The sequence below is a fragment of the Misgurnus anguillicaudatus genome, chromosome 4 (genome assembly GCF_027580225.2).
Source record: "Misgurnus anguillicaudatus chromosome 4, ASM2758022v2, whole genome shotgun sequence".
Taxonomy (NCBI): Eukaryota; Metazoa; Chordata; class Actinopteri; order Cypriniformes; family Cobitidae; genus Misgurnus; species Misgurnus anguillicaudatus.
The window spans coordinates 27,848,540-27,876,159 of record NC_073340.2 but is presented as its reverse complement, the minus strand read 5'-3'; the positions used below and the strand labels follow the sequence as shown (position 1 = coordinate 27,876,159).

The 27,620-nt window shown below is 39.4% G+C and overlaps 1 protein-coding gene across 1 annotated transcript in view; it reads left to right on the top strand.

The window, feature by feature from the left end:
• The first annotated feature begins 441 nt into the window (after positions 1 to 441).
• Positions 442 to 27,620, top strand: part of bahcc1b (BAH domain and coiled-coil containing 1b) — a 108,158-nt gene continuing 80,979 nt past the window's right edge. Inside the window, exon 1 of the mRNA XM_055177190.2 lies at positions 442 to 769. Coding sequence (XP_055033165.2) covers positions 598 to 769 — 172 coding nt within the window. The 5' untranslated portion in view covers positions 442 to 597. The remainder of the gene's footprint in view (positions 770 to 27,620) is intronic.

Below are 27,620 nucleotides of genomic sequence, written 5' to 3'. Positions count from 1 at the left end.
ATCATATAGGTTAGGCTACTTAATGTTATGCATCCCTGCCAATGAAATACATAAAGACTAATTTGGCTTTGTCTATTGTCGTTTTGTTGAAAACGTCCTTAATTTTCCATATAAGCGTAAGGATACAGTAAAATTGTATTGATCCCGACATGTCTCTGTGAATTGGTCTATACATAGCCTGCAGTGAGTCTTCTGTGTAAATCTGGAGGTGTGCTGCAAGCTCGCTCAATTGTGGTGAGATGGGAGAAAAGAGCGCAGAATTTGTTTAGGCAGCACTTGCAGGCGCAGCAATGGACTATAACACTATATCGGTGTTTTCAATGAAGGATTATCGTTGCACATTTAAAGGATACTAATATGATACGATCTCTTGGATTTGCATCACTCTCGAGTAACTGGTTTGTAATTGAAACATATATTTTTTGTGTGTTGCAGAAAAAATGACTCGGGCATACTTTTTTGGCCGTCAAAGCCAAAACTGTGCTGAATGCAAGACGTAGGAGAAACTCTTAACGGGATTATAACATCTGTACGGCGTTCGGTTTCTTTCTCTTGGTTTCCCGCTCTGGATTTCGGATTTATCGTTTTTTTATCGGGATGGAAGGCCGGGATTTCGCACCTCCGCCGCACCTTCTGGCAGACCGAGGCGCTCTGGTTCACAGAGCCGCCTCGAGGATCACTCCTACCGGGCATACGACAGTGCAGCATCCCGGTCACTTCCAGCCTGGGAAATATTACCCATCGCACATACCGATGCCCTCACATTCAGGTAAGTGTAATGTTTGTGTTGTTCTGTCGACAAGTTGTGCGTTAAAACATACTTTGAGCAGAAATGTTTGCTTTGAAGTCTCACTAACTTCACATATAAGCATCTCTATATTTTTATTGTACAGTTAATTAAGGGCAATCTGGAAATACGCAATTAATATGAACTCCATATGATAAAACCTGACGGAATTAACATTTATTTAACTGTGCAATTTTTAACATGAGCTGCACGAAGGCTTCTCGTCTTGTTAAGAGCAATGTATTTCTTATGAATGCGGAGAAAGAAAATTATCTTAAAACTTCAGCATTTTTTTAAAAGAAAATGTTAATTAAGATCTTTGTATTGATTTGTCTATGATGATTAACGTACACGGCTTGGTATTTATAAACTATTTAGGCGCGGATGTCTGTGCGTTTATGGATGGGTGACTCTCTTTGTTTCGTACTCATTCATATGTGTTGCTTTGCTTAGAAAACTTGTTTTGTAGTGTCTATTTCAGTGTAATGCCACACGATTTTCTGTTAATTATGATTGGACATATTTGAGCGTTTTGCTGCCGCAGGTAGCCTACTTTAAGTTAATAACGCAAGCTTTGGCTTTGTGTATGTGTCTGCGCCGTGTTCTATGAGAAATGTCCAAGATTAGGGTCAGTAGCTCTATGCGTATGTGTGTGTGCTAAAAGAGGCGTCTGTAATACCAGAAAATCCGGTTTCTATATTGAGCGGTGATGTGTCGGGGTGCGAATTAGTTGACAGTGCATGCATTAGATTTACCAAGTGTCGCCAGCATTCAAAGTACCTTTGGGGTAAAGGTACACTTCGCATTTTGGGTCTTAATGGAATACAAGTTCGTATAGGTGCACGTGATAAAACAATTACCTGAATGCAAAGAATTCTAAAAATGCATCATACATTCATTCATAAATGTTAATGTCTTTTTTATGCATAAAATATAGTGCATTAAGACGTCCACGTTTAGATATGAGTGAGTATTAATATTATTATGCTGTCAACGTTTCACAAGGTTGAGAGAGAGACACTTTTTGGCTGACGTTAGGTTTTAAAGCATGTGCTCAGCAATTTCAACATTTCAGTAGTTCTGAACAATAAATGGACAAATAAATGTTCCCCTTGGTGTTGTTCCTGTAAAATATTTAAAATGTTTTGTTAGATTTAAGCCATTGCTGATTCAACCATGGTTTGAAACAACCCAACATTTTTAAAGAGTAAAGACATTATGACTTTACGCGACAAATGTTTTTTATCCATTCCTATAATTTTGTTGTTACATACCATTCAATATTCATATCAAGAAATTGACATTCTTCTTAAGTTACATTTTAGCTGATTTCAAATTAGAGATGATTTGGAATAAAAAGTTAACAGTCGCTGTTTTTTAGTAGGCCTATTTTATACTCAGCTGAAATATTTTTTACTAGTAGCGAGTTCTTTCAGAATGCGTAACCCCGATGGTTGCACGCGCGGCTCCCGTTGAATGCGTCTGTACCATCGAGTCTGTTGGCGACTGTCTTTCTCATTGGCCCCTGTTGTACCCTTACAGACAACCTTCCAAATGTAGTTTTATTTATTGAGTTACTACGTAAAATTACCTCACACCGTGCCGTAAAGACTACACAAATATAAACTATAGTCGATAAACTATAAAACACGATATCATTCACTACATATGCTTTCGAACAAATGCACATAGTATTTATTGAAGCCTATTTTATCAACTTGAATGTATTGAATCGCGTATGTTTCGTCAACGACTGTCGTAGAGCTGAATACAGGCGCTCCCGCCGGAGATTGATGGATTGTGTTGTGTTGCTTCGGTCTCGCGTGCACATCAAATGCTGCTCCGGCAGCGCGCGGTGATAGTGTGTACAGTAGGTTCTCCCTTTCTTTTCTTCTTTCCTCTCTTTCTTTCTTTTCTTTCTTCCATATCCTCAGCAGATGTCTGTAACGTATGCCTGAAGGCGGACGCCAGCTCATGCCATACAGGTGCATCATTGCTTCTCGGTGTGTGTGTGTGTGTGTGTCAGTGTGTATGTGTGTGTGTGTGTGCGCGCGTATCAATTTCTTGTTCTTCCGCTGTGGTTTTTTTATCAACACAGGTGTCTTTTCTGCTCATACAGACCAGGTAGTATGAGCTGATACTGTGTGTATTATTTTGCACCATAAAATTAATTTATATTTTAGATCTTAGATCTTGACATTTTTAATCTGCATACAATCTAAAAATGCTTGTTTTAACCCAGGATTATGTAAAATATGGACACACCAAACCGTTGGGTTAAATTAAGTACTATGGGTTGAAACAACCAGGCAGTTATTAAAAGAAATAAGCATATAAAAAAGTATGAACCAAAAATTAAATTAAGAAATATCTAAAATCAAATATTTTAAACACAACAACGACTATAATCTAAAATAAATTCTTAAAAAATGTTGGCCGTTTCAACCCATCAATGGGAAAAAAAATAGACAAATCCAACCGATGGGTTAAATTAACCGAGAAAATTTGTTTGGGTTTGTATAACAACCCAAGCATGGGCTGAAACAATTCAGTATTTTTAGAGCGTATGAACATACTAGAGATTGTTTCTTTTTCGCCTTTCTTGCAAAACAAATCAAGTTTAAACATGCCAGTCATACATTTATAGTTATTCACACACACTTTCCTCAATTGCGTCGGCTTTATCACTTTTGTCTTTATCATTGGCCACAACCCCATCACCCCAAACACAAACCCACACAAGCACGCAGAGACTCACTCACACATACAGACAGACAGACAGATATCCTTATAGTGGAGATGTGGATGGAGGAGGAATGTTTAAAAGGCCTTGAATGTTTGTGAAAATCAATATGAAATGCATTGTGCTACTCTTGAAGCCAGTGCCGCTGTTTGAATCAGAAAAATTCGTATAGATTGGTAAACAGAAAGAATGCTATTAATAACAGGATGCTTTCAGTTGCAGCCTAATACAACAAACAGCAGTGCGTTAGGTGGGACCCTGGCCTGTCTGTCACACACATCCATATGGCCGTTTGGCCCCAACTTCAGCGTTACAGGGAGTTATTTGTTGCCTGCACAATCTTTGTGCCGTAGCAGTCATGTTTCTGAGAAAGCAGTGGTATGCCCTGTCAGGACTTGGTCGGCTTTCTTTCATATCACTTTTTCTTCTCTCTCCTCTACGTGCCTTGAGCCCTGATTTAACAATGCTGTGTTTGCGCTGCTGTTGATCCAAACCTGTCTCACTCTCCCCGTCCAGTCGTCGTCTTGTTCCTGTGGTGTAGCTCTGCTCAGCACAGAGGTGCTGCTGCCCTCGGGCCATTTGCCTTTGATAGAGCTTGTAGTTTAAATTAGTACGGTACACTTGCTTGAGTCTAGTTAGTATCTCTCTGTCTTTCTCATTCACCTTCTCTCACTGTTAGCTGTCTCTGTATCATCACAGACATCTAACGTATCACTTGTCTTTATAAATGGAAAATTGATTAAGTCCTCTAGTTCTTATTGAATTTACTGTTTTTGTTTGATTCCATCGCTGTTCAGTAAGCTGCCGATTTCAGATCTGTCCTCAGACATCCTAAATAGCACGCCACTGGTCCGCTGCTCCGAAATAGGGGAAAATATGTACAAAAAGGCACTAAAAGAGAGAGGGAAGAGGAATGAAGAGCAAAAAGAGCCGCTGAATGTTTCCACCTGGTTGGTAATCTGGCCCAATTACCTCTGCTTGGTAGCACAGAGCCTGGCGTGTTCCTTCGCCACTCACTATGCCTGCCAGCTGAGTGCTGTGTGCGATTGTACGACGCTCTCTGTGTGTGTGTGTGTGTGTGTGATTTAGCACAGCCTTGTTGGCAGTAGTGGTATAATTCCCCCCTCCCTACACCCCACAGTCTCTTCTTTCACCGTTTGATGTGCCTCAGTAGGCCGAGAGAGTCCAAGCGGCCCGGCTGCACCCATCACGGCCGTCCCTCAAACAACACATCCACACGTCATTAATGCCGGCAGAAAATCATTTATTAATATTTGATACGTACACCTTCTTATGTGCTTCTATAAAATATGTATCACCCGCTGTGGCTCCCAGAATATCATCACTTTCTATGCTGTGACTATTGATCAGGCTTGCGTTTCCCAAAGGCACAGTGCCATGAGATCCCTCGTGAGGGGTGGCGTGGTGCTTTCCAAATGCGCTGGAGTCGTTTAGCCGCATATGCTCACCTGCGGTCTTCTTAAAGCTTGGGATGTGTTGTTTTAAGTCTGTTTTGGTGTTGTTTATACGGTTTAATTAATGTGCTTGTTTTGTGCTGACAAGCGTACGAGACATTTACAAACAAAAACAGTTTACTAAAGTTTTAATGCAGAACAGGAGGGTTTGAATGAGGAAGCGAGGGCACAGAACACACTTCCTCGACACGCAAACACAGATATTCACTGCATTAGCACATAGACATACAGTACAGTGGTGACCAAAATTGATGTCTGGTGGAAATTTGTACAGTATTAGATTAGACCCTCAGATTAGATTAGACCAAATAGATATCAAAATATGAGGTGTACAAAATTGGCAAATTTACTAAACTTTTACGGGCAGGGCTTATTCTAGTCCCAGACTAAAGTGCATGTTTGAGCTGCTTTAATTTTAAAACACCTTGTGCTGACATATCTTAACATATATTAGTGCCATTGTTTTGTCTTAAGATGCACACCAGTATTGTTTTTTCTTCTTGTTGTTGTAAGGTTTGTCTGTAAAAACGACACTGTAAAAAATTTCTATAGAAATTACAGTATTACTGGGAATTACTGGCAACTAGCTGCCAGTAACTTACTATAGATTTTACATTTATGTTATTTACTGGCAACAGTTTGTTCAAAGTTAAATGAACATGAAGCATTTTCAGTCTTTGTCTTCTACAGTAAGTTACTGGCAACCAGCTGCATAATTACAGCAATTTTTTTACAGTTTACCTAAATGTTCTAATATAACTAAGGCCTAGTCCTGAATTAATCTAAACCCTGTCCTGGAAACTGCCGCTTTAGGTATTTATAAAATAATACTAAATAACAATAATAATTTGAAAATAATTTTATTAAAAATAATTTGGCAAAAAGGCAAATTTAGGTTTCATTAGAATGCACAAAAAAATAATAGAAAAACAAAAAGCCTTACAGGTAATAAAGCATACTTTGACTACAATTTTATCCTTTATTATTAATATTTGTTGATCCTAATTTGTGTTATTTTGTAGTCATTGTCTGTACAATGTAGTTCATTTTTATAAACGTTGCACGTGTTGTTTTTGCCAAGCCTCCCTAAATTCTTTTCAAAGCTGAGCTACAGTTTGTACTAAATACAGAATTTTTTAAAAATGCATCTTTAATAATATCTTTAAATAAAAAGCAAAAATTTTATAAAAATTGTTCAAATTCTGACTTTTTTGGCCCACTTCTCTACATCTAACATATAACCCTGTATCAAAAATATTTTATAATGCATGATACTTAGAATAACTGCTTTTTATTATATAGATTTTTCACATTTTTGTTTATTCATTGATTTCGTTTTTAAACTGAAGACAGTTTGTATTTCGTACACAGACGCACATTTACACACAAACACATTGAAGCAAACTTCTCAATAAAGGATGCAAAAGAGCAGCGGTCAGACACAGACGCTTGCACACATACACCGCAGTTCAACTTTTAAACCCTGAGTTCATCTGCTGTGCATTGGATCAGCACAACAATGAGGCAGTACTCTGGGGCGCCATGAGCTACAGATCTCATTTATACAGCTGTCAGACCCCCCCTTCTCTCTCTCTTTCTCTCTCCCTCCCTTTCTTAATCTCCTCCTCTTCTTTCTTCTCTGTTTCCTGCTGGCTCACATGTTCACAAGCAAACAGCCCTCCTGACTTGTCAACATTACTGGATTTCATCAGTTTAACACCCAGGGATTTTTATCTTTTCTATTTTTTAATTGTTTTGTTTGTGTCTTCATTCTTGCTTTTGTCTTATTCATTTCGACTGGTGTCCTTAAAAGTGGTTATATGTTTATTATTAAGGTTTTGAATTTTGTGTGATGAGCTGCTGTATGAAAGTGATTGAGAGATCTCTGATCCATATTCATTGGTTTTATACACAATATACAGTTATGCATATAAATGTACTCTCTTGTATGTGTGCGCTTGCACGCCGCTTGCTACATCCTGTGAGATGTTTTTATTGTGACACCCCAACTGATGGACTCAACCAACACAGCATATTTGAACCATGTGGAGAATCTCTCTCTCTCTCTTTTTTTCCTTGGCTCACAGTGTCTCTTGCATCGCCGTCATTATTAAGTCCAAACTTTGACTCGGCCTGCAGCCAGCTTTTGTAAATCAGAAACAATTTTGGGATTTGGCTTAGAAAATAAAAGCCCTCCGCATGGGCTTTGATGTCTGATAGCGAGAGAGAAATGTCATTTTAAATGGGTTGCAAAAACAGAACCACTCGGTTCGTACACTGCAGGATCTTTAGAAGAACCTATCAAATGGACTTTTTTATTGAAATGTGTGTTCTGAATCATGAGAGCTGCATAATTTTTACATTGTTTTGTTTATGCATGTGTGTGTAATGTATGTGCGTCCAGTGATCAATAATTATTCAATATCTGCACGTCCTCCATGAGGTCTGATTATCTCTCCTTGGCAACTTTAAGCCATTACACCCTGTCCTTAAAATAGTTTTTTAAATGTTAATTAGAGTTATGATCAAATAATTGTTTTGTGATTGATTGCATGTCACTTTATCGCGTTCAGTGTGTACAGACAAATTGCCTATTGCTGGAATCATCGCACCGCGTATAGTTAGGACACATTGTTGCTCATCAACATCAAGTACAGATTATATCACATCTTATTATCAAGTATCTTGCTGCATTTACATTTTACACCTGTATGTACCAGGTGTACACCCATCTCCGTGCCAAGAATCCATGCAACCCGATAATGACTATATGTCATTCACGCACTTATCAGTATGTGTTTTACGCCTGTCACAAATTTGCATTGTAAAAATAAATTTAGTTCACACTACATACGACGATTACAAAAGGCGTGTCGTATAGTGCAATGTTTGAAGCATGTTACCAGGGTGGGATGCCACACAGCAAGACTAGCGCTCCCAATGTATGCCGAGCCTTCATTAAATATACATACAGCATGCTTTTTAAAGACGCTTCGGCTTCCACACCAGTAAAGAGAAAAGGCACAAAACAAAGATTAGCATCAGGAATTCAATATTAATCAGTCTCAAGGGACACACGCTATCTCTTTTCTTGCCTCTCTTCTCGTCTCTCTCTAGCTGCGGGTTTAATTCGAGTGGGACTTGTTGCTTACCAGCCACATGTCTGAATATTTTCATGTTCCCTGATTAAAACAAAACTACGGTTGACGTGTCGTCTTTGTCTTTGGCCCGTGCTTTGATTGCTCGTTGAGATTTCCTTGCTCACTTTCATCCATCCCTAATCGTCTTCCTGATTTTTTTTTTTTTTTTTGGGGCAGGAACTTGCTTGTTTTCCTCTCTCCCTCTCTTTCTCACAGTCTCTCTCTCTCTCTGGTTCTGATTAGTGTTTCTCAGACTCGGCAGGAGGTTGGTTAGCTGTGGGGAAAGACAGTTGCCGTGACCGCCGTGACCACACAGTCATGCCTGAACACAGAGCCACCCTTCCATGCATCCCATAATAACCTCTGTTCTATTTCTGGACCCCGACCTTGCCGTTTTTTACCCGGAATGCACAGAAAAACGAAGCCTTATTTGACCACATGAATTCTCAGCCTCGCTCCTCCCAAGAGTCTGCGAAGTGAGCGACATGTCAAAACATGCGGGTCTCATACCAGTAATCTGAATCCTCAATTTGCCCCAAACTCACAGATTTAACACTAAATTGCATAGACATGTGCATTCACCTTACTTATGTAGCTAAGCCCATGATGCTGATCTCTGATCAGGTGCGCTATAGATGCGAGCAGGTCTGTGGTCACAGTCATCCCAATTAGGATACAAACATGCTGTGCATCAGCATGGCAACATAATGAGTATGATTTGAATTAAAGAAGAATGCATGAATACATACGCATGAATACACATTATATGAGCCTGCCCGTATATTACCACTCTTTACTTATAAACAGACATCTAGGATGTAAAGTGAATAAACTAACGTCATTTAACTTGTTTTTAATATTACATGAATTTAAGCTTCACACTCGTACACCTATATGAGGGTGTTTGTAGCGTGGAGATTACCGTATAGCTGTGGGCTGGTAATGCAAACAGGTGTGATGGTAGATAGGGGTGCAGAATTACTGCGGGGCAGTTCATCCGGGTTGCTCTAACAGGACTGTACCTGTAATTAATATGCTGTGAATTGCTATGAATGAGGAGCGTCTTTTCATTGACAGATAACTAATTATACGCAGATGCTTTGCTTAATATATTAAGAAGACGGTATGGCTTATGGGGTTGCCACACATGAAAGATATGTCTGAATTGCGAGTCTGAATTCACAGGGAAAAGAGTTAGACTCAGGGCTGCTGGTAATTCCTCTCTGGGCTCTCGGTCTCACACTGATACTGGCTGGTTAGTGGGATTAGAGGAATTTAACATTTAGTGGACCCCAGAATAAAACCAGGGATGTGGGTGAGAGGAGAGAGAAAGGAAGAAATAAGGACATGGGAGCAAAGAAGGAAGATGGAAAGAGTGAATGAAGAATAAAGAAGAAAAGAGAAGAATGGAGATAAAGAACTGCTGAATAAAATTAAAGGGAAGAAAGGAAGAAGATAAAGTGAGTGATGTGAAAATGAAGAAGGCAAGATGAACAGAGAGAAAGAATAAGTAGAAGGAAGAGGCGAGAATGAAAGAAAGCAAGCAAGCAGATAAGATATGTGTGAGTATATTGTATATGTAAGTGAATATGTGTGTGTTCCCTTGACTATAGTTTATGCTCCAGCGAGAGTGCTGATGTCATGTAGACACTACCAAGATTAAAGTGCTGCACCCGCTGTCTGGGGTGTAAACGCTGCCGGCACATTAAACACTGCAGAGAGAGAGAGAGAAAGGGAGAGAGAAAGGGATGGGGTACTGAAAAACATGTAAGTGAAAGTAGGAAAGACTATATAGTCAAAAAGACAATGAAACAGAAACTGTGAAAGATGAGGTACAGACATAACAAGAATGAATGAGAGAAAGAGAGAAAGAGAGCTGGAGATACAAGCAGAATGGCAAAACAGTAGAAAGAATAATGACTCTCTAATCTCTGGCACAGATGACATCAGCAGCAGTGCATGCTTAATAATGCGAGGCGTCCTGTTCACGGGTTTACCCCTTTTGCCATTATTCTCACAGTGTTCATTTATTACTAAAATGTTAATGTAATTATGAGATGCTTTTACGTGAGATGCTTTTTACATTCTGTCACTTCATATAATGCCACATTTACTGTGATGAAAACCCACTGCAATCTGCATTTTATGGCATTCATCAGGCGAATTTGGATTTTCTAATTCTAGTATTCCTGTTTCTCTTCATTCAAATAAACATCCTGCGTATGATTATGGAGAAAATAGGTGGTTCTTAGGGAGCTGATGGAAAACAGGTACAAATGAAATACAATAAGAGTGTAAGTAGTTTGTCTGCAGTTTAGTGAATTATTGTGTGCGGTAGGGTTTGTGTCCTGAAATAAAATGTTTAGGACAAGAAATGTGCGCTTTTAAAATCCTGCCAATCACCACTACACTGTTAAAAATGATTTGTTGGTTCAACTTAAAACATTAAGTTACTTGGTTGCCTTTAAGAGTTGAGTTGATTTGATTAAAAATATTTGTTGAATATTGTGTAAAATTGTCAACTAATATTCAAAACCAAGTGACTTACATTTTTAAGTTGACCCACTTCTTTTTTTACAGTGTACACACTGTAAAAAATTAGCTGTAATTATGCAGCTGGTTGCCAGTAACTTACTGTAGATGAAAAAGACAGAAAATGTTTCATGTTCATTTAACTTTAAACAAACTTTTGCCAATAAATAACATAAATGTAAAATCTACAGTAAGTTACTGGCAGCTAGTTGCCAGTAATACCCAGTAATACTGTAATTTCTACAGACATTTTTTACAGTGCAAGGACAATACCCAGCTGCATACCTTGTTTTTCCTATAGTTTTGTCTTTGAGCCTTGTGCTGCGTTCACACCAGCCGCGGTAGAGGCGTCAATCGCGAGCGATGTTAAGTCAATGTAAAGACGCGTGACGCGCATCTGAAGGTCTCGCGGCACGGATGACTGTGGGTTCACACCAGAGGCGAGTTTAACGATTTGCGCGAGTAGATTACATACCAAGTCAATGCAAAGATGCGATCAGACGCGTCCTCGCGTGGGGCGATGCGAATGACGCGATATGGGCGGCGGGTTTGCTGCGAAAACACGCGCTATTCGCCTCAAACGCGTCTTTGCCCAAGTTGAAAATATTCAAGTCAAGTGTAAAATTCGCATGACGCAAAGTTAAGTCCTGCGAGTAATCTAGAGCCAGTTACGCGATGCCCTGCGTTTGGTGTGTACAGGGTATGAGGCATTTAGTGCAGCACGGTAGACGCAATTCCGCCTCAATCGTGAAAATGACGCAAATTGAGCGTTGCCGTAGGAAACGCGCAAGTTGAATAATTTGAACTTTTGTTAAGCAATCAGGAGATTGCTCTGGTAGTGACGTGATTACAGGAAGCGAGCGGAGTCGCAGAAGCCCCTGCCATGACGTGAATTTCCGCGTGAATGTCTCGATGACTAGAATTTTTACACGCAGCTTTCACGCGCGTATGAAGTGAGTACACTCAAAATGTTCAAGCATCCAACTACACACGGTAGACGCGTATTTGACGCCTCAAACACGTCTGGTGTGAACCCACAGTTTAACTCCTTCACAGCTCAGGGGATACTCGCTTGTTTCATTCAAGTGTGATTTAAAATAGACAAATGAGACGACACATTATAATATTAAAGGCAGAGTATCTGATTTAAAAAAAAATTAACTTTAGCCTACAAGCACTGAAATCACGATCCCGCCCAGTACAAAGTAAATAACATTACCAAAATATCTGAATCATTCTAAATAGAATCATACCGCGTACCTACCCTTCCAAAAGAAACACTGCAAAGATCCTTTGCCCCTTTTCCTTTGCATCTCGTGGAAACGCACTAAAGTTATCAATGTTAATTCTGCTGATCCAGACGGTTTTTGTTGTTGTTTTAAAAGATGTCTTTCGTTTTGTGGCTTCTGTGAAGGTTGTCAATTTAGTAGGAAAGTTTGTTTGCCTCAGTTTACAGAGCGCACGTGAAGGCGCTGATGACGCATGATGTCTGCGTAAACAGGGTGCGCAGTGGCATGCAAAACACATTTACAGAAGAGGAGCAAAAATTGCATGCGTCCAATTATTGCATTTGGTCCGAGTTCAATGATTTGTTGAACATTTTTTGGTCCTACACCTTTCACAGATGACATATAATACAAATACATTTAAGCAGTTTAACAATACTATCAGGATGTGAGGAGACTTTCAAATCGGATACCCTACCTCACTCAGATAAGTTTGTTGAAGTCTCCTGCTTCTCCTATGATTTCAGGACAAAGTCTTCATTTGTTCTCCAAATAGCTCAATAAACATGACACAAACTTGTAAAAAGTAAAGTCAGGGTCTGTATGTTTATGAATGCGTTTGTTTCAGAGGCATTTATTGTGTCTGCCTGTCTGTAAAACCGCGGTGAATCTCAGTCAGTGTATTCCTGTCGTGCTGGCTTCAGTCAGTAGTGGTTATCAAAGGCCTTGCGGGTGCTGTGTTGTCTCTCCGGCTTTACGGTCGGGCCCTCGGCACGTCTGGCTTGGCTGGCCTGTCCTCTATAATGCCTGCCAGATAGTGGCTCCTCAGTGCTAGGCTTTGTTTGGAGGTCAGGAGCCTTTCACACAGCTGTGGACACAACACAGAAGCAGTCAGAGTCTCACAGTCCTCCACTATCCTTTTCCCCTCTCACACACGCACACACAAATGCGCTCAGAACGGTACGGACGTGGAACCGGTCCAGGCTGAAAAAAGAGACTAAGATGTGAGACTTGAATCGAGGCTATAGTGATTCTTCAACTTGGGTGCCAAAAGCGTTTTCTCTTTTTCCTTGATAGATGTCTAAGGAATGACGGTCCAAATGTGCAGCAGGATACAAGAACGAATGTTGGTTGGTACAAGTCCGGGGAAAGTTAGTGATTCATGTCTTTTTAATGATTTAAACTCTTTTCCCAGCTTGGCTCTTCTCCTCTCTTTTGCTCTCGGTGGGGCAGAGGAGTGTTTCGGCCAGCTGTTGTAGCAAGTAGACAAACACGGTGAGGCAGCCCAATGTTATGTTTCCACTGTAAAAATCGTTCAATCAGCCTTTAATTCTCCTAATAGCCGAGAGACCGGCCTATGATTACACTTTGGCTGATACACACACTTCCCTTTGGCTCCGAGTCAACTCTCCTTGTGACTCCAGTAAGGGAAACACTTTATACATTCATTCTCTCTCTCTCACTTTCTCTCTCTCTCTCTCTGCTGTATTAATGTTGCCTAATGTTACCTTTATTCTATTCACTTCCAACTGTTAGTCTAATAATTACATTTCGCTGATTTCTGCTACAGTATGTGCACTCTCGGATAAAAATCCCAGGGGTCCAAAGACAAACCTGGAAAATAATGGACGAGCACTGACTGTTTCTTATTGGCTAAAATATGCCACACCTTTTAGAGCTGTTGTAAAGATGGGTTTGACACCAGTTTCAGTGATATCTGAAATTGATATCTGGGGCATCATGTGTTGGATTTCATAATTAAAAGCTTTATCGCTCTCACTTTCATATTCTAATACATGTGCTGACACAAACACACCTTTATTTTACAGCCTTGTTCCTTAACCTACAATTTACAAAAGTGATTCAATTTCTTCCCTCTTAATATTGCTACTATTATTCCTGCTTATACCTTCCAGATTATTTTAGTTTTATTTTTCAGTACGTGTGTGTGTGTGTGTGTGTGTGTGTGTGTGTACCATATTTTCCGGACTATAAGTCGCTCCACAGTATAAGTCGCACCAATCAAAAATGCATCAGGCAGACGGAATAACATATATAAGTCGCAGTGGACTATACGTGGCATTTATTTATAAAATTATTTCACAAAATACGCGCCGAAGAACACACATTTCATCTGGAGAGGCAAGTTATTCAACTAAACAATAGCACCCAAAACAGCAGGCTGAATAGATGTTCGTACGTAATCGTAACATTATCAGTTATTTACACGATGAACAATAGCATACAGAACATACCTGGAAGGCTGAAGAGGATAAATTAACCGAACAAGCCACCGAGCATCAAGTTTGCGGACTCGTCATTCTACATCACTGAATCCAATGAATTACATAAATACTGGAGCAGCATATAGTGGACTCTCGCAGCTGTAGACGGTAATGGCCTCTCTTGCCTAATAAATGTCAAAATTAATTCATACAGACTTACAAGGCCCTCCTGAGAATAAGACACAGCACCAGCCAAAATATGAAAAAAAAAACAGTCTGGAAAATATGGCAAACAGACCTTATGTTGGAGCCTGTATCAGACGAAGATACAGAAATAATCAATTGTTTGGCGATAATGGACGTTTCTGAGTGGTAAGTTTGTTTTTTTCAGTATGGACCTGCAAAACGTAAGTGCAACGTCAATAGTAGAACTTCAGCCTAAACGTTAGCATTAACTAGCATATAACGCTAACATAGCAGACACAACTTTGTTTTTAGCATTGTAACAACATTGTATTTAATATAATGTGTAATTTAATGTTTGGTGCGAAAAATGATGCAAATGTTTGGTATCAAAATGGTGCGAACATCTTGACTGTAACATTGAGATAGCCTAAAAGGCCTTTTTTGCGTTTGTAGTAAAGCTTCGCAGAAAAGCGATCTAGTTTTGTTGCCATGAATTGCACTGCTGGATTTTACTGTAGAAAGCTCTCAGCCATTGACTCTGGGTCAGGGTTTCGGAAAGAGTTCTTACATTGGCTTTTGCTTCTATGGGTTTCCATAGGGTTGCTGAAACCTAAGTCCTTACTTTTGGCTATAATGTTTAATGGTAAAATGCAAAGATTACAATGGGTTAATGTATCTTAAACATGATATTTGGTGTTTGATGGCAGGGCAAATGCTGTTGGAGTATTCTTGTGGATTTCCGCAGTTTGAGCTCCCCTTGCTTTTAATGAATCTTACTTTGCTCTTTACAATCACAGAGGAGGTTTATGTTTGAATGAGGGAAGAAATTACCTCATTAGTGCTTAGCCGAACACACAGCCTCATATTTCCTACCTACATGAAGCGATTTGTGTGTGTTTGTGGTTGGGTTTGCTCAATGTTAGAATGGTGGCATAACACTCCAATTTTAACATTTTCAGATGCATGTAAATAAACCCACAAAAGTGCTTTTTAGTCTATGCCCATTACCCTAATGCACTTCTGAAACATGATGAAATGAACTTTCGGCAGATGTACACATTTAAAACATACTCCTCCTGGAAAATGTACCAAAATGTAGTGATGACTCATCATGCACTACAATACATCCTGTCTAAACTTCCAGTTTCAATAGGAAATACGTCAACACGGGAGAGAAAACTGCACTTGGCAAAGTTTTCAACCACAGATTCTGGGATTGGCCTTGCCCGTCCTCATTCAACAGAAAAGATGTGCATAGCTGTACAGGAAACGGTAGTTTTTTTGCTTTAACAGTAGTTCAAACAGGGCAGTGTCTGTGGCCTGCAGGTTGAATTGTGAGGAAGTCCGTTTTCCTGCTGTACACGCTCTCCATTTTGGAGCAAAGAAACCGATCTATCTTGAGTTTCCCTTCTTTCTCAACCCTTCATATGTCCTTCCTTCTGCTTTTATTTGTCGAACACACGCATACACAAACCTCCGGCACGGCGCGCCCATACAGCGTTGTCGATATTCAGAAGGGTCCTGAATGGATGGCTGGCATTTGCATGCATTGATTGAGTGCATGTTTGCCCAATATTTCAGTGCAGCTGATGGCTTTATTAGACACATTGATTTAGAAGGCAGATAGATGGAAGTGGACGGATGGAGAGAGGAATGAACGTAGGAGAATAAAGGAGGAAATGTTGAGAAAATTGGGACGTGCTGGAGGAAAGAGCAGATTCCTCTTGCTTACGTCTCTGTATTAGGTGCACTGAAATGAATATCAGCAACAGGATATTAAGTTATACCACAGGGGTGTTGAATGCTTTATTCTGATTGGTTGAGAGATGTTCCATGGGTATGCATTATTTTTCAATAAAGCACACTAGGGGTGCACCGATATGGCCAATGATGCTTGCTATGCTTTTCAACAAAATACGGTGAAATGCAGCAACATCCAAAAGCCAGAGGGAGCTCTCATGCAGAAACTTAATATGCGCTGCAGACGAAGAACCATACGCAGCTTCAGGAAATGGCTTAGGGATATATTTATATTGCTGTTCTTCAAATCTTTTCAGGTATTTTCATGACAATGAAGAATATGTATAATGATTGTTTGACGAGTGTTGCTTTTTCAAATGCATGTTATAACGACTCATACTAAAAGTGATTTCAGATCGATAAGGACTTACTGATCAAAAGCCTTAGTACATGAAATAGCTGTGAATGGGTATCAGCCACGTATTATTAGTGTATATCGGCATTTATCGGTGCACCCCAAAAGCACACTTAACCTGTCAAATGTCTTAAGATAACTACCACACTCTTAGCAATGTCTGTGGTAACCGTGGTATAAGCGAAATAATTGACTCTGGTCATTTGAATTAATATAAAAAATAATGCACACTCCACTCATGCCGCATTACCACCTTTGGTGTGCATTATTTTCAAATAATTCAACTGTCCGTCGTCAATTATTCCTTACGTATTGGGCTTTTGTTTTTAATAAACAGTGATTTAGCGATATGTTCTCACATTATAGTATATTAAATGTTTTTTAAGCTTATGTTGTAAGCAAATAATTTATCTCATTATGATCATTCATTGGTCAATAATCTTTTAGCTATTGCAGGTCAGAGTTCAACAAACTAGAATTGTCTTTAGAAAAAAGTACAGGTTAGCTGAAGGTGTCATAAACCGTGTTCTGTTCCACTCAGTCGTGCTTTGTGTACTTTTTAAATAAAGTACACATCCTATGTGTACAGTCTTCTACAGAGTGCGTTGAGCACTGCTGCTGACCCTGACAACTTGGGTCAACAAGCCCCTGACCTGCTGACACAAGTTGTCATCTCCTCTCTAACCAGTCTGACCTAAAATGCCATAACAAATTACAAAATTAAAAATCAGCCACTTTTGCATATGGTTTCTGCTGGAATTTGTATTAAAATGATATAAATTCATCTGTAGTTAATGTTTGAATGTCACTTCCAAGTACTATGGCACGATACCATTGTACCTTTAGGAGTCATTTGTAGTGTGGTGATGTGTATACTTATAGGCAACATAAATACATGCATGAAAGATTGGTTGTAGTGCATTGCATTAGGATAGTTTACAGAACTGTTTCAGTGAAAGTGAGAGCGAGAAAGTGGGAGAGAGAGGTTGCTTTAGACTGCGAGAAGTTGGTTAAGACTTTGGCTTGTGTGTGTGTGTGTGTGTGTGTGTGTGTGTGTGTGTGTGTGTGTGTGTGTGTGTGGTGTGTGTGTGATTATAGTAGGATGGTGTTGGGTTGTCAGAGGCAGCAGTGGTCTAAAGTGGAAACTTTCACCTTTTCACCGTCACCACTCAACTGTAGCCTGACCCTTATTAACCACTGTACACACACACACACACACACACACACATTCTACACACACACGCACGCGCACACACAGTCTCAAAAAGCAGAGACAGAATTATCAGGAGTGATTCACACCACAGATTGCTGACTGCTCTATTTCTCTCTCCCTCGCTCGCTTGCTCTCACTCTCTCTCTCTCTCTCTCTTTCTCTCGCTCTCTCTTTCTCTCGCTCTCTCTTTCTCTCTCTCTTTCTCTCGCCACATTCACATGCTACAGTTGAATGTGTCCCAAATCTTGGATTCCCCCCACATGTTGCACATATCTGACACAGCCCACATGATCATGTTCAAATCTGACAATGTTAAAATAATTCAGATACATTTCTTTTTTTCAAAGTGACTTCGGTGTGAACAAGTATGAATACATTTTTACGTCAGTGTAAATATTGACATTCCTTGTAATTTCTTGATCTTCCCTTAGCGTGAAAAGCAAAAAAAAAAAAACAGAAATGAGGTGTCAGACTTTATTAATATATAGAGCGATACCTTTTTTAAGTCTAAGTCACTTAACCACACTTTTAAACAGTTTTTTTTATGACAGTTTACGAAACAGGATAAGAGATGATGAAGGGTGGCTACAAGGACTTACGATACATTCACACAGGGCGTAAACGTTAACGCATCCCATTCACTTTTAATGGGTGACGTCATATGTTGCCGAACTGAATTGTGGATCCGTCTGCGCCGCGTCAGTGCTGTTGCTCGCGGCAGAAGTTCTCAACTTTTTAAGCGGCAATGTGTGCGTCAGCCAATCAGATAGCCTTATGCAAATAACCTAGGCAGAGCCATCCAATTACGTTTATGGAAAACTGGAGCATGTGTTGCGGCCACTGTGATTGGCTGTTGGCAAGTCTTCAGACAAGCCTTCCATCAAGGGTTAACGTTTTTATCCCGTGAAAGTGGTCTCTATCTGTCAAAGGGGGAAGTATTGTTTGCAAAGGTCCTAATAGGTAACATTTAGGTACATATACCAAAATATGTATACTTTTGTTACCAATATGTACCTTTGAGGTACTAATATGCACTATTTGGAACCCTCTGAGGTACTATTATAAATTGTTTAGGTACAAAGCTGTACTTTTTGAAAGGGTGCCCCCTCAGTGACAGGGACCATTTTTGACCATTTTTAATGACAAATAGGCCTCATGCAATAATGCAAAAAAGTGGCAATGTGTATTTTTTTACTTTTCATGATCATGGCAGGTGCAGATCAGCTTAGGAGCATCACCTGTTCAGGTGCCTCTGATATGATGAGTGACATTTAAAAGATCATGTTAAAAATAAAAAAAAAATATTTATTTTAAAAAATTGTATTTTAGCATAGAATCAGGCACTTTGGCTTGCTGTGTAACTGTTTTACTCTAACTTTTCAATTTTCTCCTTCATTCTCTGACCCTAAACCACACTAGAACAATTCAAATGTGCCCCCCCCCACTCAAAACAGCCGCTTTCCATCTGATTTCAGCTTACATGCGTATTCAATGCGCCAAACAGATGTGGTTTTGGGTTACCCGTCTGTCAAAACTCTCCCCAAAAAACTGCTCCTCTTTTCTCCCTCCCTATCATCTTTTTGAACGTGGGAGGGCGAGGGCTTTGCCGTACCTCAGCTTTGGGGTTTTAAGCGTGCTTCACGCTCGCTTGCAAAAGCCAAATATAGAGGTTTGTACTAGTGCGGCTGCATAACGGAGCCAGACCAGACCAGACTAGACCCCATTGAAACAAGTGTTGCTATTTTCACTTTCCAACAGGAAACCAGCCATGCGGCTTTAGCTTAGCAAGGGGTTTCGAGTTTGTGTGGTGGGTGTGTGTACAGGTTTGGCTACAGTACATTTTTGAAAATGCACAGATACAGTCGAACTGTTGATTGTCAATCAGTTTGTGTAAGAGTTGAGGAAGCATTAGTGGATAGAAAATATCATTAATTTGGTATGAAAAAGTAGATATCCTTTGAGATGTCCTTGCAGATGAATTAATGTAAATAAGATAAAATAAATTGATTTTACGGTGTATGCATTAATGTTGAAATGAAAGAAATTTGTGTGTAAGGATGTGTGTGTGCATATTTGATGTAGTGAGCAGTACTAACAGGAGTCAAAGAGCAAGAAGCTGTTGTTTTCTCCATATTTTGTTTCTCTGTGGTCTCTCATTTCTTCTTTTCATTCTACATTGTTGTACTCTCCCAGTTGTTTACAGAGCTGCAAAAACGACCATTGTTTGGTTTCGCTTATGGTTAGAAGATGGGCAATTTAATATCATGTTCAGCTTTTGGCCTGTACTGATATCTTTTCTTTACACCCCCCCCCCCCACACACACACAGTGTTATAACAGTGAGAGCTTCCCATAGAATCAGTGCTATTTATACTAACATAATAATATTTATTAGATTGTAATATATAACATAATAAGATTTGTCCAATTTATGTGTATGAGAACCACTCCTGTACAGATTGGAGGGAAAGTGTATTGTGTATATTAAAGGTCCCATAGAATAAAAAAACTGTATTTACTTATGAATAGATGAAAGATAAGAGCTCTGTATGTACATGACAATTACATATCGTGAGCCTTAAATGCGTTTGTTTCCTAATTTTTCTCTAAACCTCGTGCATGTAAAAGACTGCTGGAAAACAGGCCCATCTCAACATAACACAGACTGTGACGTTACAGTCGAGATGTATGCCCCAAACATTAACTTACACATTAAATTAATTAGAAAGATGATAAAATGCTAAAAACAAAGTTGTGACTGCTTAGTTTGCTTATTAATGTTATATGCTAGCGTTTAGGCTAGCATTACAGTTACGTTTTGCAGGTCCATACTAAAAAATAACACAAATTTACCACTCAGAAACGTCCATTAACAATCTCCAAACAATTAGTTGTTCCTCAAAAATCTGTATTTTTGTCTGATTCAGGCTCAAACATATAAGGTCTGTTTACTAATGTGAGCTACTGGCATGAACCTCAGAGCAGAGCAATCAGAGCAGAGCTCAATATTCACGACCCTTCCAAATATGGCAAAAATAGACAATTTCATTCAAAGGACAAATCCTAGGGTTGTAAATGGACATGTAAAAATGTTTCTGGATAATTTTTGCTCCTAATAAATTTATATACTTTCTATGGAAAGGTCAAAGAACAATTTAACACATTATTTCAATGCATTCTTTGGTACCTTTAAGGTTCATGGTTGGTTCATCATAATAGTGAGGAAAGTCACAGCATCTATTTTTATGTAATATAATATTTAATATTAATATAGATGTCTATTTTTGACTTTTTAACTGGTATTGTGAAGTCTTTTTGTTTGGAGTTGGCACGTTCTTCCTTTGTCGGCATGGGTTTACTCCCACAGTCCAAAAACATACTGGTTAGGTGAATTGGAGAGGCAAATTAAAATTCCCTTGCAAATATAGATTGACAATTGCATGAATTTAAATATACTTAGGTACCTAAATAGTTTTTATTTGAAACCATTACTCATTATAATTATATAGGGAGTCAACTGATATTGGCTTAACTTAGCATCCTCTTCTATACGTTACATTTTATTACTATGCTCGCTAGTATGGTTTAATCTTAGCCGCTGTACTCTGCTGCTTATGTTGTCCATCGATTTTCTGTGTTTTCTGCTGCTTTTATTAATGTAAAGCTGCTTGAAATACTTAAACAATTGTGAAAAGCACTAAATAAATAAAATTGAATTGAATATAAATATTCCATTGAGAACATTTTTAGAAGTTTTTAAATTTTTTAGAACATTTATGCAAGTTCCTCTTTGAGAAACCTAAGCACATGCACTAAAAACAAATTTGGTGCAAACGCAAATACATCAAGATGATAAATGAAATATTATTTTGGCATAAAAAAGCAAAGAAGAAAGCAGTAAAAGCACAACCTAAAGGAATTAACTAGTGCGACTGAATGAGACAAGCTCTGAGTAATTCATCTGCAGGTCTCCGCATGCCTGTTTGTACAAGCCCTGGATGTGTGCGTGTGTAAGTGGACACATACCTAGGGCAGCGGAAAAAGTCATTTGTCTCTGTGATTACTCATTAATGATCAGCGCCCATCCAGCCACTCCTGTTTTGTTTGGGTTTTTTTTGTGTGTGTGTGCATATTTGTGTGCGAGTATGAGTGAATGAAGTGTGTTTGCTCTCCTCTCCCCCATCAAGGCTAATTGCCCTTTCTCCTCCCCCTCCTCTTGGTTTAATGAGGTGTCTGACCCCTGGTCGCCTTCAGCACCATCAGAGTCTTATCATAACACACACGCATGCACACACACGCTGAATGCGACTTCTCCCACAGTTCCTTTTGTTTTTGCCGTTTGTCTCGAATGTGTTGTAGGTGCATCTCCGCAGGGTTTACATTCTGCTCGTATGACTCAAGCGTATGAAACGAAGGCAGATGTTTGTCTTGCCTCTCTCTGGTCGTTTTTGCCAACGCTGTGATAGATGGCAATGTCTGCCGGTGTAAATTCTGATAGCCGATTCTTGTGGCATGTTCAGACGAGTCGTGAAATTAGCTGGCTGGATTGCACGAGAAGGAGATGGGTTGGACAGATGTATACAGCATCTCTGATGAAAGTAAGAATATGTAGTTGTTCTTTTTGGCAGGTTCTGATAGAACAAACAGACTTACAGGATAAGTTCACCTAAATATAAATCAAAAAGCCCAAAATATTAATCACTTTTATATCATACATATATAATTTCACTTTACATAGTCAGAAAAAAATTGTCAAAAAATTATCCCTAGCTGTCACTGAGGTGGAACCCTTTTAAAAAGTACACCTTTGCACCTATAGACAGTGCCTTTAGAAAAACGTGATTATGCGATCGCATGATTCAATGCATAATCAGCCAATGCGGGGCATGCTTGTATGTTTCATAATCCCCGCATTGAAAAGCTGCAAAAGCTGCAAACAGTTTTTGCAAGTTCCCGCAGTTTTTGTAATTTTCCGCAATTTTATTGCATAAATTTGCATACCGTATTTTTCGAACTATAAGCCGTGTTTTTTCCATAATTTGGCTGGTGCTGCGTCTTATAGTCAGGTGCACCTTGTAAGTCAGTATGAATAAATTTTGACATTTATAAACCAAGCGAGACCATTACCGTCTAAAGCTGCGAGAGTCCGCTATATGCTGCTCCAGTATTTATGTAATTCAGTGGATTCAGTGATGTTGAATGACGAGTCCACAAACTTGATGCTCGGTGGCTCGTTCGGTTAATTTATCCTCTTCAGCCTTCCAGGTATGTTCTGTATGCTATTGTTTATCGTGTAAATAATTGATAATGTTACGATTACGTACGAACATCTATTCAGCCTGCTGTTTTGTGTGCTATTGTTTAGTTGAATAACTTGCCTTTCTAGATGAAATGTGTGTTCTTCTGCACGGATTTTGTGAAATAATTTTATAAATAAATGCCACGTATAGTCCACTGCAACTTATATATGTTATTTCGTCTGACTGACGCATTTTTGAATGACGCCGGCTTATACGCCGGTGTGGCTTATAGTCCGAAAAATACGGTAAATATCACGCATATTCCATCGCTTTTTTAAGAAAACGTGCCACAAGAAAAAAAACTGTGTTTTTCTGGAAGGACTGTATAGGGTTCATATTTGTACCTCAGAATTAGATATTGGTGCAAAATGTAATCATATATGTACCTAAATGGTACATATTAGGACCTTTTTAAAGGGTACTGCCCCAGTGACAGTTTGTATTAGTACATGTTAACGATATGCAAAAGGTACATACCCCAAAGTAAACGATGACGCGAGTTATCGTTTCCAACGTAAATCTTTTTTCTTGGACAAAAACAAACGCACGTATTGTAGGCAACAGTTTACTTCTTGGGATTGGTGATGTAGACAAGGCCGACATTATCATAATTCCTCCCGCTTCTGAAATACAGCCTGTAAGTTAACTCCTGTTAGCAACCGAATCTTTCAAACATGGTAAGGAGCATCACATTTCCTGCTGACGTCAGAGGTATTCAAGCCAATCATAGCGTATAGATTAGCTGGCCAATCAGGGACAGCGCTTTTCAAATCTGTGCGTTTAAGGAAAGAGTGAAATCTGGAGCTACAAAAATGTACGGTATGTGGAAAATAATGTGTTTTATAAACCACGTGAACACGTATCATAGCAAATACACAAAATAACATTGTTTTTAGCAATCAAATAGGTGCTTTTTAAAAATAAAGAATTGGTTTTGTTGAAGTTTATGGTTCCATAATGAACCGTTAACATCCACAATTCCTTTTTGTTGCACTTAAGGCACTGTATAAGGGTTCTGTTACAATCAATGGGACGGTATAAAGTTGTATGACCTTTGATTACAAATTGCGGTCATTGTCAGAGGTGTGTCATACATGTAATGCTGATACGCAGCTATTTGGACTCGGAAAGCATTCCAGCCCGGTTCCTCCCGCTTTCCGTCTCCATCCGTCCTTTCAATAAAAGCCATAAACTTTAAAAACATGCGGAATTGTTGCAATGTTCCTGTGAACATATGATGCGTGCCTGCATCACGGTCGTGTTGATGTGCAGTGAATTTTGTCATGTTGATAGGAAATGGACTAGTTATGATTACCTTCATGTGTTAACTGTCATTTTGCTGAATCTAATCAGCCCTGGTGCCTGGCCCCCCGCAGCTGCCCCTGATTGGTTCCCCTCTTCCGCCATCACAGGAAGAACATAAACCCAGCTGGCTCGTCAGCCAATCACCATCTCTTTATGGCCACTGGGAGTACTTGTGTGTGTGCGCGCGTAGGGTTTACTGCATGAATCATGTTTATTCTTTTTGAATGGTGAATTTTTAGGTTTGTATGCATTGTGTGCCCATTTGCCTGCATGTTGATGTATTTGTAAGTGCATAACTTTGCATTTCTGTATAGTGTAAATTGACTCGCTTCTCGTGTCTGTGTGTGTGTGTGTGTGTGTGTGTGTGTGTGTGTGTGTGTGTGTGTGTGTGTGTGTGTGCATGCACGTCTAGGCACACATACACTTTAAGGTGTGTGTTAGAGAGATGCAGCATGCACTTCTGCCCTTGATGATGTGAGAGCGTTCCCCAGACACACTCATCCACCCTTGACTCCTCCCTTCTTTGGCACTCACCTCTCACTCTCTCTCTCTCTCTCTCTCTCTCTCTCTCTCTCTCTCTCTCTCTCTCTCTCTCTCTCTCTCTCTGTCTTCTGTCATTCTTTCTCTCTGGAGAATTCTGAGCTCTATAGTCTGGGGTGTCTTCAGTCTGTTGACAGGCAGACAGATGAACGCTTGAAGGACTGAATGGATTCAGTAGCAGTCTGTGAGAGTGTAGGGGCGGATACCTGCAGTGAACTCTCTCAACTTCCAATCTGGTGCCAGGAAGGTTTGATTGACAGCTGTTGAACCTATACAAATTTCTATCGAGATGGAGAGCAAGAATTAATGGGGATTGGGAACAAAGAACTGTTTAAGTGTTGCAGTGGTAAAAAGTGAATATTAGATGCACATAAACAATGTAATCACGTTCAATCCCATCTATTATTATAAATGTGAGCATGATGATGTTTGAACTTCTTGTTGATATGAAATCTGATTTTTGGAGTACTATATGCACTTTAAGGTGATGCGCATAATTGTTTCAATGTTAAAATACTTGTTCCCAGTGGTGGCCCGTGACTGCTCATCCGAGAAGCGCAAATTCAAAATAAATGTTTGGAGTGTAGTGTGTTGCTTGTGTTTTAAAAATGTGTTGTTGCGTCATGTGAACCATGTGCATCACGTGTTTTGTCAAAATAAGTGCCTGCTGCACATGCGTCAAAACCGTTTATAATAAAATACGCTCACGTTCAAGAAATACATGCAAGACACTCTCTTAACAGTAAACTCTGATTACGCATGAGATTATGCGAGTATCCGGCAAATGCAAGCGTCTCTTTCATCATAAACCCTTTAGACGCTTCTGCAGCAGGCACTTATATTGACAAACACGTGATGCACACAGGATCACTCGACGCGCAGAACACATATTTTGAAAAAAGGAACCACACACATGACGGCCTACATTCATGTTGTGACGAACTTCGCATCGAGCGCCCTCAAAAAAAAGAAGTCACCGGCCGCCACTGCTTCCTCCTAATATTAAAGGGGAAAGATTACACGACAACAGTGTACTAAAATATGAAAAAAATTTCTGTTTCGCATACAGACGACAATGTTGTCAAAACTGTTGTCGTTCACACTGATCCGTGAAACCTTCTAAAATGTTGTATTATGCATGACAGACCAGTATTTGGCAATGTCACAAAATACCTGAACACATAATATGCATGCATGTGACGGCACCATTTTCAGAAATGTAAGTTTCACAGAGATGGTATCGTTTTGCATTTTGAAACCTCAAAAGTTCGCCTTTCAGGGCTTCAAAACGTTGTTTTTGTGCAAATGAACGGCCATAATGCAAAAATGTTTTTAGTTTTATTTGAAAACTGGGTTTATGTAAACATCCCCTGAGTTAAGTGTATCTGTGTTAGTTTAACATGGGAGCCGGACCCCTGTTTATGGAGGCCCCTGATGACTGATTTTAAACTTTATGCTGTTTCTAAGAGAGAGAGTGATTTTATGAGTCCTCGTCTCAGTGCTAGGGAAAATGTGTTCCCTTTGGGATGCCCTCCCTCACAGGAACCGCCTGTGTGTTTATGTTTGTGTTGTCAAAATCAAATTCCAAGGAGCTTTACGGCTGATTGTATGCGTTTCTAGATTCATAGGAATTCTGTCATTTGCAATGGTTTATTCGGTTTCCTTCTTTCATTCTCGTTTCTCTTCTGTTTCTAGCCTTTTTGCTACTCTCTGCCTCCTATTTCTTTTCTCCTGTTTTATTTTCTCAGTGACTATGAGAATGTAAGACTGGAAAGTATAAAAAGGCTTGATGGGAAAAATGGGCTGACGAGAACACAATTTTGACACGAACCAGTGTGTTTATTTGGGCGATATTGTCCTGTTAGCGACTCTCATTTCGTCTCTACATTATTTAAACAGTAGTGCTTTTTTTCTCTCGGTCTCTCTCTCGCCCCTTCTTCTTTGATTTCTTTTTACCCAAGAAATGCAGCGTAGTCGGCCGACCCAATGCATTGGCTTCACCGCCTTGTTGTATGCATGCACATCTGTTTGCAGCATCCACAGCTGTGCTTGTTTCGTCCAAAAACTATCTAGCTTTTTTTGTGAAGATGTTCAACTTGAATGTTAGCGAGCCTCCTAAATGTGAGTCATATAAACATGTCATGTCATAACAAACAGGTGCAATGTCGTGTCCCCCAGTCATTTTCTTGAATTGTTTACCAAAGGGCAAAGTCATCTAATCTATTTCTGTGTATGTCAGTATTTTGGTTGGACTTGACATGACTAGACAGAATCCGTATTGCTGTTTTCATAAATAATTTCTATCTTCAGCTATAATGAAATGTACCATTTACAAACATTGATGCACTTGTTTATACTTAACATGTGTGAAAGTTATAAATTTAGGCAGTTTAGACTCGAAGACGATGTCAAGGCTCCTTGTGATGATATTTGTCATTTGCTTTGAACAGAGATGTCTTGAATGATGTACATAAATAAATAAATGTAAATTTAATAAACTATGAAATAACTATGATAATTAGGATTTTTCAACACTTTGCACACATTTTCTTCATGAGGCGATCTGTTTTTACATTCGCCGATTACTCTTCTTTTACACCCTGGTCTGTTTAAGCATAAGCAGTTAGATTAAATGGTTTTTAAAGTCATCATGGTAGTGCATAGCATTTTTCTTGGAAATTTGGAAATTTAAACATTCCCTCGTTTTTACGTGCAAATCCAGGCTGTTATCAATAGGGGGCGACACTCTGCCAGAGGGCTCTGTAGGTTTCAAGGTGTGAGAAGGTCAGACTTG